Source organism: Haemaphysalis longicornis, unplaced genomic scaffold, assembly GCF_048455015.1.
Source record: "Haemaphysalis longicornis isolate Haplotype H1 unplaced genomic scaffold, Haemaphysalis longicornis Haplotype H1 scaffold_7, whole genome shotgun sequence".
In the NCBI taxonomy this organism is placed as follows: domain Eukaryota; kingdom Metazoa; phylum Arthropoda; class Arachnida; order Ixodida; family Ixodidae; genus Haemaphysalis; species Haemaphysalis longicornis.
This window is the reverse complement of record NW_027526422.1, coordinates 129,047,257-129,060,584: the sequence shown is the minus strand read 5'-3', so window position 1 is coordinate 129,060,584 and position 13,328 is coordinate 129,047,257. Positions and strand designations below refer to the sequence as shown.

Below are 13,328 nucleotides of genomic sequence, written 5' to 3'. Positions count from 1 at the left end.
ATATACTCATGAAAACAACATTAAAATAGATTGAAAATGAAAGTACCTGTTCGCTCCTTCTTAGGATCAGCCCTGCGCAAGATCATCAGAAAAGTTGATCGAGTAGAAAATGTCTTTGCGCGAAAAATGGGCAAAAACTGGACATACTTTTTTGTGAAGGACTTATATTAAATGCTCCTGAGTGTTTTGTTGAGAACCAAAACGCTTCGTAAAGGCATTCACGCCGGTTTTATATACATCAAAATAGGTCAAGCAACTGTTATAAAAATAGTTTATGTAGTCATAGCACGAAAGTGTTCCGGAATATTGCCCTAAAAGAAATGGGCTAAAAGCGGCACAATTTATCTCTCTGAAATTCAACCCACTAAAGTATGCGCCCTCCGCCGCCCCCCCCCCCCCCTCCTCTTTCCCCGTTTATTACAGGTAAACCGCCCCACAGAGGATATCAGGACCTGGACAATACATCTATTCAAGATCTACAAAGAACTAAATATTTTATGTGTTCGGCAGTAAAAGAGGCACAGCAATTAAAGGAACGACAATTTGTGAGCACTGTTTAATAAATGAATTTTGCTGTCAACTGAGGCTGGTAATTAAGCAAGGCTGCGCTGAAAGCTTGACGGCTGGTGGTTGCGCGCAAGCTCACTTTGATGTGGCTGCATTGGACCCAAAATGCTGGGTTTGTGCTACTTCTGCACTGCGCGAATGAGTCATCTGCTTGCGCGACATTCAGTGACCGGCCTCAGTACAGTTAACGTACTGTGGCTGAACTCCAATGCCCGTAGCACGGCCGTATTTCCGGTAGCTGTAGTCCGGCTGGAGTCCGACGACCGCATCTTGGCCGTCCTCCGGCGGCCGTACTTCGGCCGTACACGGGTGGCTTTGGAATGGCCGGAGCCCTACGGCTGGAATCTGGCCGTATGACCGTAAGCCGGTCGACTGGCCGGCGGACACTGGCCGTTGGACAGCCATGGGAGTACGGCCGTATACGGCCAAAAGGCCCACATTTGGACATGGGCCGAACATGGCTGCCGGAAAACGGCCGGACAGAAAATCACCGGCCGAAGTACACCGGCCTGTTTTAGGCCGAACAGTCCTGTGCTGCCTGGCAGTGCGACAGTGCAAGAGTGCAACAGTGCAACAGTGCAACAGTGCCACAGTGCAACATTACATCAGTGCATCAGTGCATCAGAGTAGCGTAAAAAATGAACTAACCGCGAGTTCAAAACATTCTTGGAAGTGGCTGGTTCTTCAGGGGATTGCGGAGAGGACTTTGTGGTCATTCAGTTGATCCACCGCAGGCCTAAAGAATTTACACCTGCCGAACCATAACAGCTCGAGCTAATTGTGGCAATGTATAAGAAATTGAGACACTCCTCATAACTTTCTCTGTGCTGTCTGGGTGGTCAAAACTTTTAAAGAACCGGTAGAGCCCCTCGGAAAGCATTTTACAAAAATATGACCTCGAACGCAATGAAAGTTTCTTTCTTACGGAAGCACCCGTTTATAGATCTTTGAAAATATATTGTACAAGTTACGTACTTTTGTTTTCTTCTGCAAAGAAATTTATAATTTATATCAGGGAAAAATTAGGTTCTGTAGAGTTACCCTTCAAACTGCTTGCATGCCTCGGCGCTGTAGTTATTAGGGAAAAATGTAATTTTGCTAACTGAAAATCCCAAAGTTGTGACTATTCCAAGAAATGTGATTGATCCCTCTTTCATAGGAATCAGTAAAACATCAAAGTGAAATGTACTTTCACACGAACAGTTGAATGTTTATTCTGCATCAATATGAACTTGTACAGCGCTATTTAAATTTTGTCACTGTGACACCGTCAGACGCTTCAACATTAGACACTGGATTTCACGCGCCGGAGCACTGCGTAAACCTGAATGAAACCACGCGTGCTCGCGAACCGAGCGAACGAGCCCGAACGGGTTGCCAGTGAATCGTTTGTTGAACTCACGGTCCGCTGGAGCGAAAGAGTAAGATTTTCGGGGCTTTCTTTTGGGTGTACTTGGCGACCGACGACCTGCTTGCGCGTCGCTTTGGCGAATCTGCGACCACTGCATTTCTGCTCCGTGGAGTGTACGGCATACGATTGCGTTACGATGGGCCAAGCTGGCGCCAACTGTCGGCGCCCATTAGCATCGTGATGCACCACTTCGCTTCATCTCTCTTAGGCGGCAGCATCATCTAAATGGAGAGGGTATAGGAAGTGTATATGGTGCGTTCATGCAAGCGTCCGCGCCTCAGCATATAATGGAGTCGGTAAAGTACCAGGCTCCTCCCATTGTGGCGACAGAGTGCCCGGCTCAAATCCTGGCGCAGCCTCGTCAATAGAACTTTTCCTGGCGATGTCATTTCCGAGATGGATTTGACATCAGTCATATCCTCGTAGATCCCGGCATAAAACACCTTCGTGTTAAAAGGAACAATGGGACTGGGCATGTGTAGCGCGGGGAAGCTTGATAATGCACCTCTTAAAGGATAGAAAAGACTCCGAAGTAGTTGACGCTGTTGTTTTTCACTTGAACTTCATTTCATTTAATGTGCTTCACGCATCGTAGTTTGAAGCTAAATGCGGAATTCTTATTCAATTCTTATACAGTGGACGCCCGTTAAGACGAACTCAAAGGGACCACGATAATTTGTTCTTCTTATCAGAAGTTCGCTTATCAGAAGCTCTTCCAAAAAATAATCGGCAACACCATAGGTGCATGCACATATCTTCCTGCGACACTCACAATGACGTGCACGTACAATGGAGAAAAAAAAAATCATTTGTTTGAGTGCGCAACTTGATGAACGGCCGTCTTCAATTGCTCTTGCCTGCTTATGTCCAGTCCAGGCGGCGACGGAGAGCGTTCACCCGCTATGGCAAAGGACAACGCAGCAGAGACAGAGAGGTAACTTCTCGCTTTTTTGGCGGTGACGCGGTGGAACTCACTACGCGTACCGATGCGAACTGACATGCTCCCGCTTAGAAACGGCATTGGTCAGAAGATCTGCTACGTTCGTGAAAGAGAAGTCTCTATAGTCTTTTTTTACATTTTATGATCCTCCTAGTTTTGCGCGTCTCTGATCCAGAGCAGGGCGGCCACAAAACTCGCCCTCCCTTCTTTTTTCTTTGCTTTGCCGCTCGCTCCGCCTGTCGAAGGATGGGAGAAGAGGTAGCTTTATCCTTGTGTCTAATCTCTCGCTCACTCACCGTGGTGGCTTTGCGTTGCGTTGCGTTGAGTTGCGTTGCCGAGCACGAGGACACGGGTTCGATTCCCGGCCGCAGTGTGGGCGCTTTCCTGATGGAGGCGAAACCAAAATTCGGTGATCCCTAGGTGGTCAAAATTAATCCGGAAATTATTTTCATGTCAAAAACGGGAAAGCTCACGTATACATTCTGAGTCCTGTTCTTTTTTAGAGATTTTGGAATGGGCTACCGCGAATATACTCCAACAAGGCAGCGAAAGTTGTCAATGCCCGTTCACTTTTCGAGTTTCAACATTATTCTCATAATCATCATCGCTGATTTTTTTAGGTCCACTGCACCGCCAATGTTTCCCAAGACTCTTAGAAACTGCTGGTGTATTGCTAATGTTAAGAATAATTTCTGTCCTGTCGGTCCCAACAGAACGAGTATGAAAACGCACAAAGGTTTATTTACACTGTTATTTACTGGCAAACGACCCCTGTTAGCTCTCTTGTAAACGCAGCAACAACGTGAAGGCGTCTCTGCTCTGAACAGTTGAGAGAAAACACTTGTTTTTGTACTTTTTGCCCATACCTTCTTCCTTGTGCGCTATTTAACTATCCGATGTGTATCAACCACCATTATATTCTAAGACCGTAAGGGTAGAATATAACACCTGCGAGGCACAGGGCTCCATCCTGGGAGACCCAATGATCTCAGGCGTTGGATATGGGGACCTCAGTACCGGTCTCTTCTTGGCTTTCTGCGTGCAACTGGTGCAGTGCTGTACCTATAATACTCCTTATTATGCCGTAAGCCAATGTATCGCATTACAAAAAAAAAGCTACCCTTATATTCGTTGTTACGCGAATAACATTGGCTATGGTGCCGTTGGAACATCCACCGGAGCGATTGATGTCCCATTTTTATAGTGACAAACTTGTGTGGCACCAAAATCTCATGCCGAACTCAGAACGCCCCAATACACTGGAATTGTTCATCACCGCCATTTGGATGACCGATAACAATATTGAGCATTTTTGAACGCCGCCAGTTCCTATTTAGAATATTGTACCTACTTTTTGCGCACTGTGAATCACAAATAAAAACCTTGTCATGTGCGGAAGGGTAATGAAGGAAAGAATGTCGAACGGGGAATTTGAAGCGGAAGTAAACAGACTAGATGAAAAATCCGAGTTTAACCTTTTTTTCAGAAGCGCTCGCCTTGGATACAAGGTGAAGCTCGAATTTTCATATGTGCTTCCGCATACTTTCGCCTTCAAAACAGAACGTGTTCTAATGTTTTTGTTTCAAGTACAGAACATTTACAAGGGTTCTTATTTTCTATGCAAGCTTAAAATAGCTACATTTTCCAAGCATACTTGACTGCAGTACCACTATGTCGTAAATGAAACGGTGAAATTACTGAAAAAGCCATGCACCAAAATGAAAACCCTTTTCGAATTGTACACACGTGCGAAGGACGTATACTTATGGCCATGCCAAGGGGAGCTAACGAAGGACGTATGCTAAAATAGGGACAAACCACACAGGGACCATCCTTACAACAGTGAAAACATAATAAACTGAACCACATACTTCGTCGTAGCAGTTATTCAAGTTCAATTCATTTTTTCATTCTAATATTAGCCGTATCTACAGCGCATTCAGTAGCGCTTCTGATTGGGTATAGGCGCGGAATGGCGAATGCATAGAATGAAATAAAAGGTACCGCCCAATGCAGCTGGTCACATTGTACCCTCGGGCTGAGAGCTGTATTAGTGACTGCACGTCAAGCATTACGAACAAAATGGTTCCACTTTTCGCTTCCTTCCTGCTTTGCATGCTCATCCCAATGGCTGTTAATGCAGATGTATGCGGCGGCTCTTCTGGCCCCACGTGCAACGCGTCTGCGGTAAGTATACCCGTCCTTTTGTGCGTTGGTACAAGTACGTCAAATGTGGGCGAGACTGGTTGAGTTTCGTGAAAGATCGTCATTGTGGGAGGCATCTTTTAACATTTAACCACGCAGAGCAGTTGAATCAAAAATCCAGTATTTGAAATTTTAAATACTTCTGGAATATGAACGGATGTATACCGTATTGTATGTCGATAAATTTTTTCCGAGTTCGCTGATGCTTGAGTTCAAGAAAAGAGATTGCTTACGTAAGCTTCGGACTTATGCTGGCTTATTGGTTCAGGGAATATCAAAATATAACTTGTGGACTACATAGTCTAGTGTCTCGATTGGCTGAGAACTTATCGACAACTCTATAATACTGCTTCAAACGTCTGCAGACTTTGTATTGACCTGTGTTCCTTCAAACTATCATTCTCCAAAGGGCACAGGAGGTTGGGGTGGGGTGCAGAAATTTTGGGGGCACTCACTTCAACATCCAAAAAAAGAGAAACGTTTCACGGTGTTTATCGCAGGTGCAGAGTCTAGTTTATCTCCGGAGACTACGGCCGCCATGATTTGCGTAGGGGTGTCTTTATTGCGTTAAATCGATATTCCAAATTTGTTAAAAATATTGTGACTCCTGTTGCTGTTATATTTGAAATCGTTGGAAGCGTTTCATAGGAAAACATCTTAGATACCGCCGTCACTATGCAAGCATGCAGGAAAAAACCTCAATAGTAATCTGATAAGATATCTTTGCGGAAGAATAAATTGTACTGTTTTTTGGTTTCAAACTAGTGATCCACTTTCTCGATCTGCTACCGTGCCAACTGATCTAGCCAGCGCGGTAGTCCTCCACAGAGTGCGAATTAGCTATTCTATAGCTCCATAGGCGTGGAGGTTCTGGTGAAGCTCCCCCTTCTAGACTAGGCCTGGTACGTTTGTGCAAAGAACGAATAAAGAACACATAAGCACATCTTATGATGGAGTAAATTTGTAGCGGATATACCAGTACTATGTGCTGGGTCATGTTTCAAAGCTGCTATCGATGAAGATGATGCAGCAACCGCCGCTTTATACCCCGCACCAATAACATGATTCTATGTATTGTAATGTCGTTGTGCCTACGGCGGCCCATGTTTGTTTCGTACGGATGTTTCCTTTCACTATCATCACCCTTTTCCTTTGTGTATGTTTTCTTTCTCTGTCGCTCAGTGCGCAATTCACACTTCTTATTACTTCATATAGAATAATGCGGGAACATACTTTGTACGGACATAAGTGCTACTTGTGGGATGGCCATGGTCAAATTTCTCCTTTTCTACTTAGCCCATATCTCCTGCACACGTATCCAAGTAAAGAGTCCACGAAGATTAAGAAGGTTCACGTTTAGTAAGCTAAAACGTTCGATCTCTAGTCGTCTAGGGTATCCGTGTTGGATTCAGAGTCGGCAGGGCCCTGCTTCGAATCCCACCCAGCGCACAGTTCACTTCAAAGAATTTGCTTGTAGGAGCTTACGTTAGAAATGTGGCATCATTAATAGCAATTACTGAGTTTTATTTGAACCTTTGCGTATTCGTGCTGCTGCTATTTCGTGTGTCATCCGCCGGCCATATTTTCTCTGCCCCATAATCAGGCTTTTTGATCGCTCAAAATGAAGATACCACTTGGTGAAAAACGCTCTTGAAAAAAGCCACTTGTGTATGCGCAGAAACACCGCATTAACTTTTGATATATATTATTTACAAGCCGGCAATCACTCTCCAGGTAATTACGGGCACCGCATGCGATGAACGTAGCGAGTGGGTGGAAAATGTCGATAATTGTTAAGGCGAAGTCATGAAATGCCCCATTACGAGGGAGTGCAACGTTTGCCGTCGGCATGCACGAAGGCTAGGCCTGAAAAAGGACCGAGAGCGAAATGAAAATAACAGCAAAGAAAAGCAAGCAAAGGTGGGTCCAAGATTCAGTATTTCAGTGTGTGATTCAGATTGCGTAGAGTGCGAGTTCAACACGCATCTTTTGCACCATGTCAGAGTTTCTACTTTTATTTTCAACCATCGCCGAGCTTTGATTTTACCTAGGAGAAGGCAGGCCCGGTGAAGGAGTTGTTTTATTGCAATTGAAAACCAGCATTGCACCCATCTATTGAGGCCTGCAGCAGTAATCTGAGATTGCTAATTACGGAAGCAGAGAAGCACCTTTGCAGTAATAGCAAAATGTAGGGCTTTTATGGACGAAAAAAAGCGAGAGAGAAGAAGGTAAGATGACCTAGGGGTGCGTAGGCACCTCTATCCTAAAGAAAAAGAAAAACAACATGAATGAGGAGCAGAAAATGACGGAAAGGGAATGCATTATGACCAAAGTAATGTCAGAACATGAACGCACCATTTAAGGCGCAAAAAAGACGTTGCTAATTATAAATGCTGCATTGCACGTTTATTCCACTAATATTCATTGCGTACAACATCGGGTGAAGTAACATATAATGCTTTTAAAATCCCACGTCTTTGAATTTTTGAGTGTCGCCGTAAACTGTGTGAATCGAAACCCTTGATCCGGTTAATACCTTCTGTCACCACGTTCTGCCTAGTATTGCGGTGGGAAATCTCCAAGCGGGTTTACGGGCGGATCGAACCATCACTAAACTTGGCGCGGCTTTAAGATTTCAAGTTTATTTCTAGTCTAATTTGCATAGCCTGTGCCCGCCTGGTTTTATCAAAACCTAACTCGAATAACTGTGCTTTAGAGCTAAACACGCTCTGCAATTCTTGATTCACGAGTACCGTGTTCTGTGCGCAGTATAACTAATTGCATGTAGCTGCCTGAAACGCTAGTGAAGGTGTTGCCCGTTGTTCCTTTTTTGAGTGTTACAACCTTTGCGGGTGTGAAAATCTTTCCTAGATAAGCATATGTGAAAAATGTTATGCTCAAAGAGGAGACACCTTTATATTTAAGACAAACCAGTTATCTCTAATTGCGCAAGTTACAATTAGCTGCATAACAGCACCATGCAGGTGTATTTCACACCCTTTGAAATGGTTGGTACCAGAGTTGCGAGGTGAGCCATAGAAATCATGTACTGACTCTCTTGGATTGCTGTACACTCTGGAACCGTAACACACCTGTTGCAACAACCTCCACTTATCTAATTGAAACCGACAATTTCAGGGATCGAACATACGATTACGGCTTACTGCAAGAGGCATCTCTGCAAAACCTGTTAACAATTAAGGCGGGCCTTAACTGCCGCCACGCTCAAGCCGCATTTAGGGCATTGCAGGGATATTTTCCCGTGTCTACAACAAATTGTGTACCGGACATCTCTCACAATGAACGCAGGATGCGATTACGTCCGCGCTGTGGAGTCTGAAGTCGAGCGTTACTCCGCGTGTTCCACGTGTTCAATATAAAGATATATATATATATATATATATATATATATATATATATATATATATATATATATATATATATATATATATATCGGTGTTTATAGAGCATAGGGAAGGAGATGATAGCGTGTTGTCCTTACGTTACATTTCATTTATTTCCCGAAACTTTCGCAAGTGGAACTTCCTTCATCAGGGGTTCTATTAGAAACGTTTAGTAATGTTTATTTTGTTAACAGTTCAGGAAGAGGGCTTCCTTTCTGCAGAGTCTGAAGAAAGGGAGTTTCCTTCCTGAAGCGCTAGTACACTTCACTTCAATGTTTTGAACGTGTCTCTATTTTTGCTTACCTTACTTTTGCACTGGTTGTCTTTGCGAGTTGTATGAGTTTCAGACTGCATATATATATATATATATATATATATATATATATATATATATATATATATATATATATATATATATATATATATATATATATATATATATATATATATACATATATATATATATATATATCGAATCAGAATAGGAAATGAGGGGCTCGTTGAAAATCAGACAGAAATAAGAAATGGCAGTCAAGAAAACCTCGGAAAGCAAAGGGGAGGATGTAGTTGGTCAAGATAAAGAATTTGGAAAATAAGAAAGTGGAGAAAAAATGCCCGCCAGGTGGGATCCGAACCCACGACCTCCAGAATACCGGTCTGGTGCGATAACCACTACGCTACCGGCGGGGCTACTTTAGTCTCCACTTTCTGGGGTATTTATGTTCAGTTGTTTTTGTTTCCTGCACTTGGGGGTGGTAGCCAGCGCCACTCGGACTACTCGGGGTGAAGGCGACCTTCTTTTTAACCCCCGGGGCCGTGACTCGAGCGTCTACGACATGTCGAGAGTGGTCGACCAGAGTTGAACCCTCTTAGGCTCCCTATGACACCAAGAATGCCAGAACAGAGGCCCTCGCTAAGCATTTAGCGAATCAGAATAGGAAATGAGGGGCTCGTTGAAAATAAGACAGAAATAAGAAATGATAGTCAAGAAAACCTCGGAAAGCAAAGTGGAGGATGTAGTTGGTCAAGATAAAGAATTTGGAAAATAAGAAAGTGGAGAAAAAACGCCCGCCAGGTGGGATCCGAACCCATGACCTCTACTCCATTTTTTTTCTCCACTTTCTTACTTTAGGAATTCTTCATCTTGACCAACTACATCCTCCCCTTTGCTTTCCGAGGTTTTCTTGACTGCCATTTCGTATTTCTGTCTTATTTTCAACCAGCCCCTCATTTCCTATTCTGATTCGCTACATGCATAGCGAGGGCCTCTGTTCTGGCAGTCTTGGTGCCATAGGGAGCCTAAGAGGGTTCAACGCTGGTCGACCACCCTCGACATGTCGTAGACGCTCGAGGCACGGCCCGGGGTTTAAAAAAAAGGTCCCCTTCACCCCGAGTAGTCCGAGTGGCGCTGGCTACCACCCCCGAGTGCAGGAAACAAAAACACCTGAACATAAATACCTCAGAAAGTGGAGGCTAAAGTAGCCCCGCCGGTAACGTAGTGGTTATCGCACCAGACCGGTATTCTGGATGTCGTTCACGCAACGTTCACGCAATGAACTCTCTCCCAGCGTGTGCCTTCAAATTTACAAGATATCACACCCAAGTTTTTCCGAGTAATCCTATACAATTATTTATGTTTTAAATAAACTAAGTATCACAGCAGAAGAAAACATGCGGTTACATTGACATAACTTGGGCCGATATCGAGAATTAAAATTCCAGCTTGCTCGTATTCCTTCTTGCATTACAAGTGTTGTATATATTAGAAAAAATATAGTCATACCTACTCCTATTGTAAATTATCAAAGAAGAGAGAGAAAGAGACGCCGTGGTTGGAGGCGAGGCAGAGTGTAGGCCGGTTTGGGGAAATGGGTTAAAAAGTACTCCCACCTCCCCTCGCGGGAACCCCTGTGTAGATGCGACGCATAGGGGGTTCCGTTTCTGTTGGGTTGATTATCCCATCGCCTGAAACGTGCCGTAAACCCCCTGCCGCGGCTATGACGCAAAGTGGCGCGCCTATGACGCAACACAATCCAACGCAATCCACTTTAATCCAACCCAATCCAAATCCAATTCAATTCAATCCAATCCAATCCAATCCAAGCCAAGCCAAGCCAATTCAATCGAATCTAATCCAATGCCCCTCGCGAGAGAGTTTTTGCTATCGGAGAGGAGAGGGGGTGAGCGGCGGACAGCGCAGCTCGCGCAGTGAGGAGAATGGGGGAGGGTGTGCACGGACAACGACAACGCCGTATGGAGGGACAAAGCGAGTGAATGAGATGCCGTCGCATCTAAAACTAATTAAAGCGAAATGGCTTTACATCCGGGAGGGTCTCTGTCTTGTGAGAATTGTGGGGCAGGAGGATATGGGCTTTGCGGATTTCGCATTGCAAAGAGGGGAGCAGACACGTCATTCGAAACTGCTCATTTAACACTGCTTCCATGTTCGAAATAGGCAATTAGGTTGAGGGTGGCAGTGTTCAAGGAGTGAGGCTTTTTTGGGTATCCAGGGATTACTGGTTTTGGAGTCGTGATAAGCGGAGTTGTTTAAACTTCAGTTTGTGGCTGTGTGGCAAGCAAGAGAAAATACGCACGCGGTGCGTCCCGATGAGAAGGGAGTGCGTGAAAGAAGGCGCGTCAGCAGAAAGGGGAGGGCATGCGCCATCCTAGCTTCCCAGCAGGGCTCAACTGTAGTCGGTCCCAGTTTCCAATAGCCTACAGAGCTATCCTCGCATCCGGTCTCAACTCTACTCGGGGAACGCACGGAATAGAAGGTCGAGTGGCGCAAGGAGACTTATGGAGGGCTCAGGCGGCGGGTCGGCTGGGCACAAAAAAATAATCAATTACCTTGCACTAATGGTGCAAGGCTAGAGAAACAGCGAAGCCGGAAGTCGACCCAGCTTATTCCCACCCGAGATGCGCTGTCACTGTAGGGGACCGAACAAAACGGCTTTGTAAAATCTGTTTAAACTTAATCTCAGCCTTCAGTTTAAGCAAGCAAAAGCATCGCGAAACCTAACTAATCTTAACAAAACCTGTCAAGACTAAGCAACACCGGAAGAAGGTGCGTCGACACCCATATCCGCTGTTTCTCCGACCTTGCAGCAGTAGTGGAAGCTGCTAAAATTGTTTCTAGCGAGAAATGTTCCGGGCAAAACTGAGATAAGTGATAAAATAGTTTTCCTCGGGCTGTGATTTTGTGAGCGGTGCAATAGCTGGTAATGTCGCAAAGAGCTGTATGGGAATTTTATTCCGACAAGATTATCGCATTATTTTGTTAAAACACGTAATTCGATCTTTAGTAAAGCTTTTCCTCGATGTGCCTAAAATGAGCTGGATCAGTCCGGTAGAAAAGATACGACAGAATAAAAAGATGAAATGAATGGTTTAGTTTTCTGGTCAAGGTACCACGGTGTTAAGTTTGCATAAAACATTGTACACTGCGTTTTTTCTGAAAAGATTACACATGCGCATTCCGGTTTCAGTATTCCTGTTTTGTTATACATCTGAAAAAGCACCTAAGTACGCTTCACCCACGTCACGCTCAATATTGTCATCCATGATATGAGTTAGAACTCGGGGCCCCATTCTCGACTGCACAAATTGCCGAAAATTCGCCCATGTTTTTTTGCGTAAGCACGACGTAAGCAATTAGTTACGTGTTGCACCTATAGCTATGACGACAAGCAGTGTAATTTGACGAGTCACTCATAAAGATCGCTACCAAGGTATCAAATATTGCGGAAGAAAAATATAAAAACACTTTGATAGTACTCTAAAAAGTAAGACGGTAGCTCAGGCTGACAAGAAAAACACCTTTCTGGAGGTCAAATTTAGCGTCAACACCACAAGGCGATCGAGTAACGTTGATCTAAAAGCGAGCGAAAGGCGGATGTCGAGCTGAAGAACATCACACAATTTTTAAGTGCGAATGCACTTCTTAAGCGAACCTGAATCGTCCGCCGGCGTAGTCCGCATAGCAACAGCTGCGGGTGCGCGCGCTCCTCGTCTTCCCTAGCAACGGGGGGAGATGGGCGCGCGCTGCCTGGCCGCGTCCCCATGGCTCATTGTTGTTGTTGTTCCTGCTGACATGGCACATACCCACGTGGGGGATTGGCCAGGAATCGGGCGTGAGAAGGGCTAATGCACCCGCTTAAAGGAGTACTGACACGAAATTTCAAAGCTGAGATCCGCTCTAGCAATCAAGTACAACGACAACACATAATAGGTGTCTGTGAATAAATGCATCTTTCTTTCTTTGTAGCTGTGTGTGTGTGTGTGATCTCTCTTTCGCGAACATTACCGAACCGCGCAAATTCAACTCGTGCATTCGCCAAACAAATCATTTACGCCAAACAAATCATTTTTTATTTTATTGCCAAACATTAAAGCAAAATACTGCACGTTATTTGTGTGCCCTATGATCGCTGACTTGGAAGCAGTTGAAACTATAATTTGTTTTGGTAGGAAACAAGCTTTAAAGGAGCCATGAAGAGAAAACACAAGTTTGGTTCATTCGAAAGATTGCCTCGTTAGAACCATAACGACACCACTTATAACAAAAACTTCGCTCAAATAAGCTACATAATTAGGAAAAAAGGAAATGACCATGCGACCCACCAGCTCATTTTCCGCAACAGAAGCTGTGATGTCACTTGGGAGTGCTCTGCGATTGGCGGAGGCCGGCAAAAGCAAACGCATGTTAGGCAGGGCTTACAGCTTGCATAGCGAGCTAAATGTTCGTGAAACATACTGCACATTCTTTTTATGACAAAGAACGGTGGAGTAAACGGTTGAAGGT

The 13,328-nt window shown here is 44.6% G+C and overlaps 2 protein-coding genes across 3 annotated transcripts in view; one reads left to right on the top strand and one right to left on the bottom strand.

Annotated features, from left to right (window-relative positions):
* Positions 1-13,328, bottom strand: part of LOC144146967 (uncharacterized) — a 494,123-nt gene that overhangs the window by 372,334 nt on the left and 108,461 nt on the right. The gene's annotated exons all lie outside the window — the stretch shown is intronic.
* The window catches only part of LOC144145106 (uncharacterized), a 28,869-nt gene continuing 20,473 nt past the window's right edge, over positions 4,933-13,328 (top strand). The window contains exon 1 of the mRNA XM_077676608.1: positions 4,933-5,105. Coding sequence (XP_077532734.1) covers positions 5,001-5,105 — 105 coding nt within the window. The 5' untranslated portion in view covers positions 4,933-5,000. The remainder of the gene's footprint in view (positions 5,106-13,328) is intronic.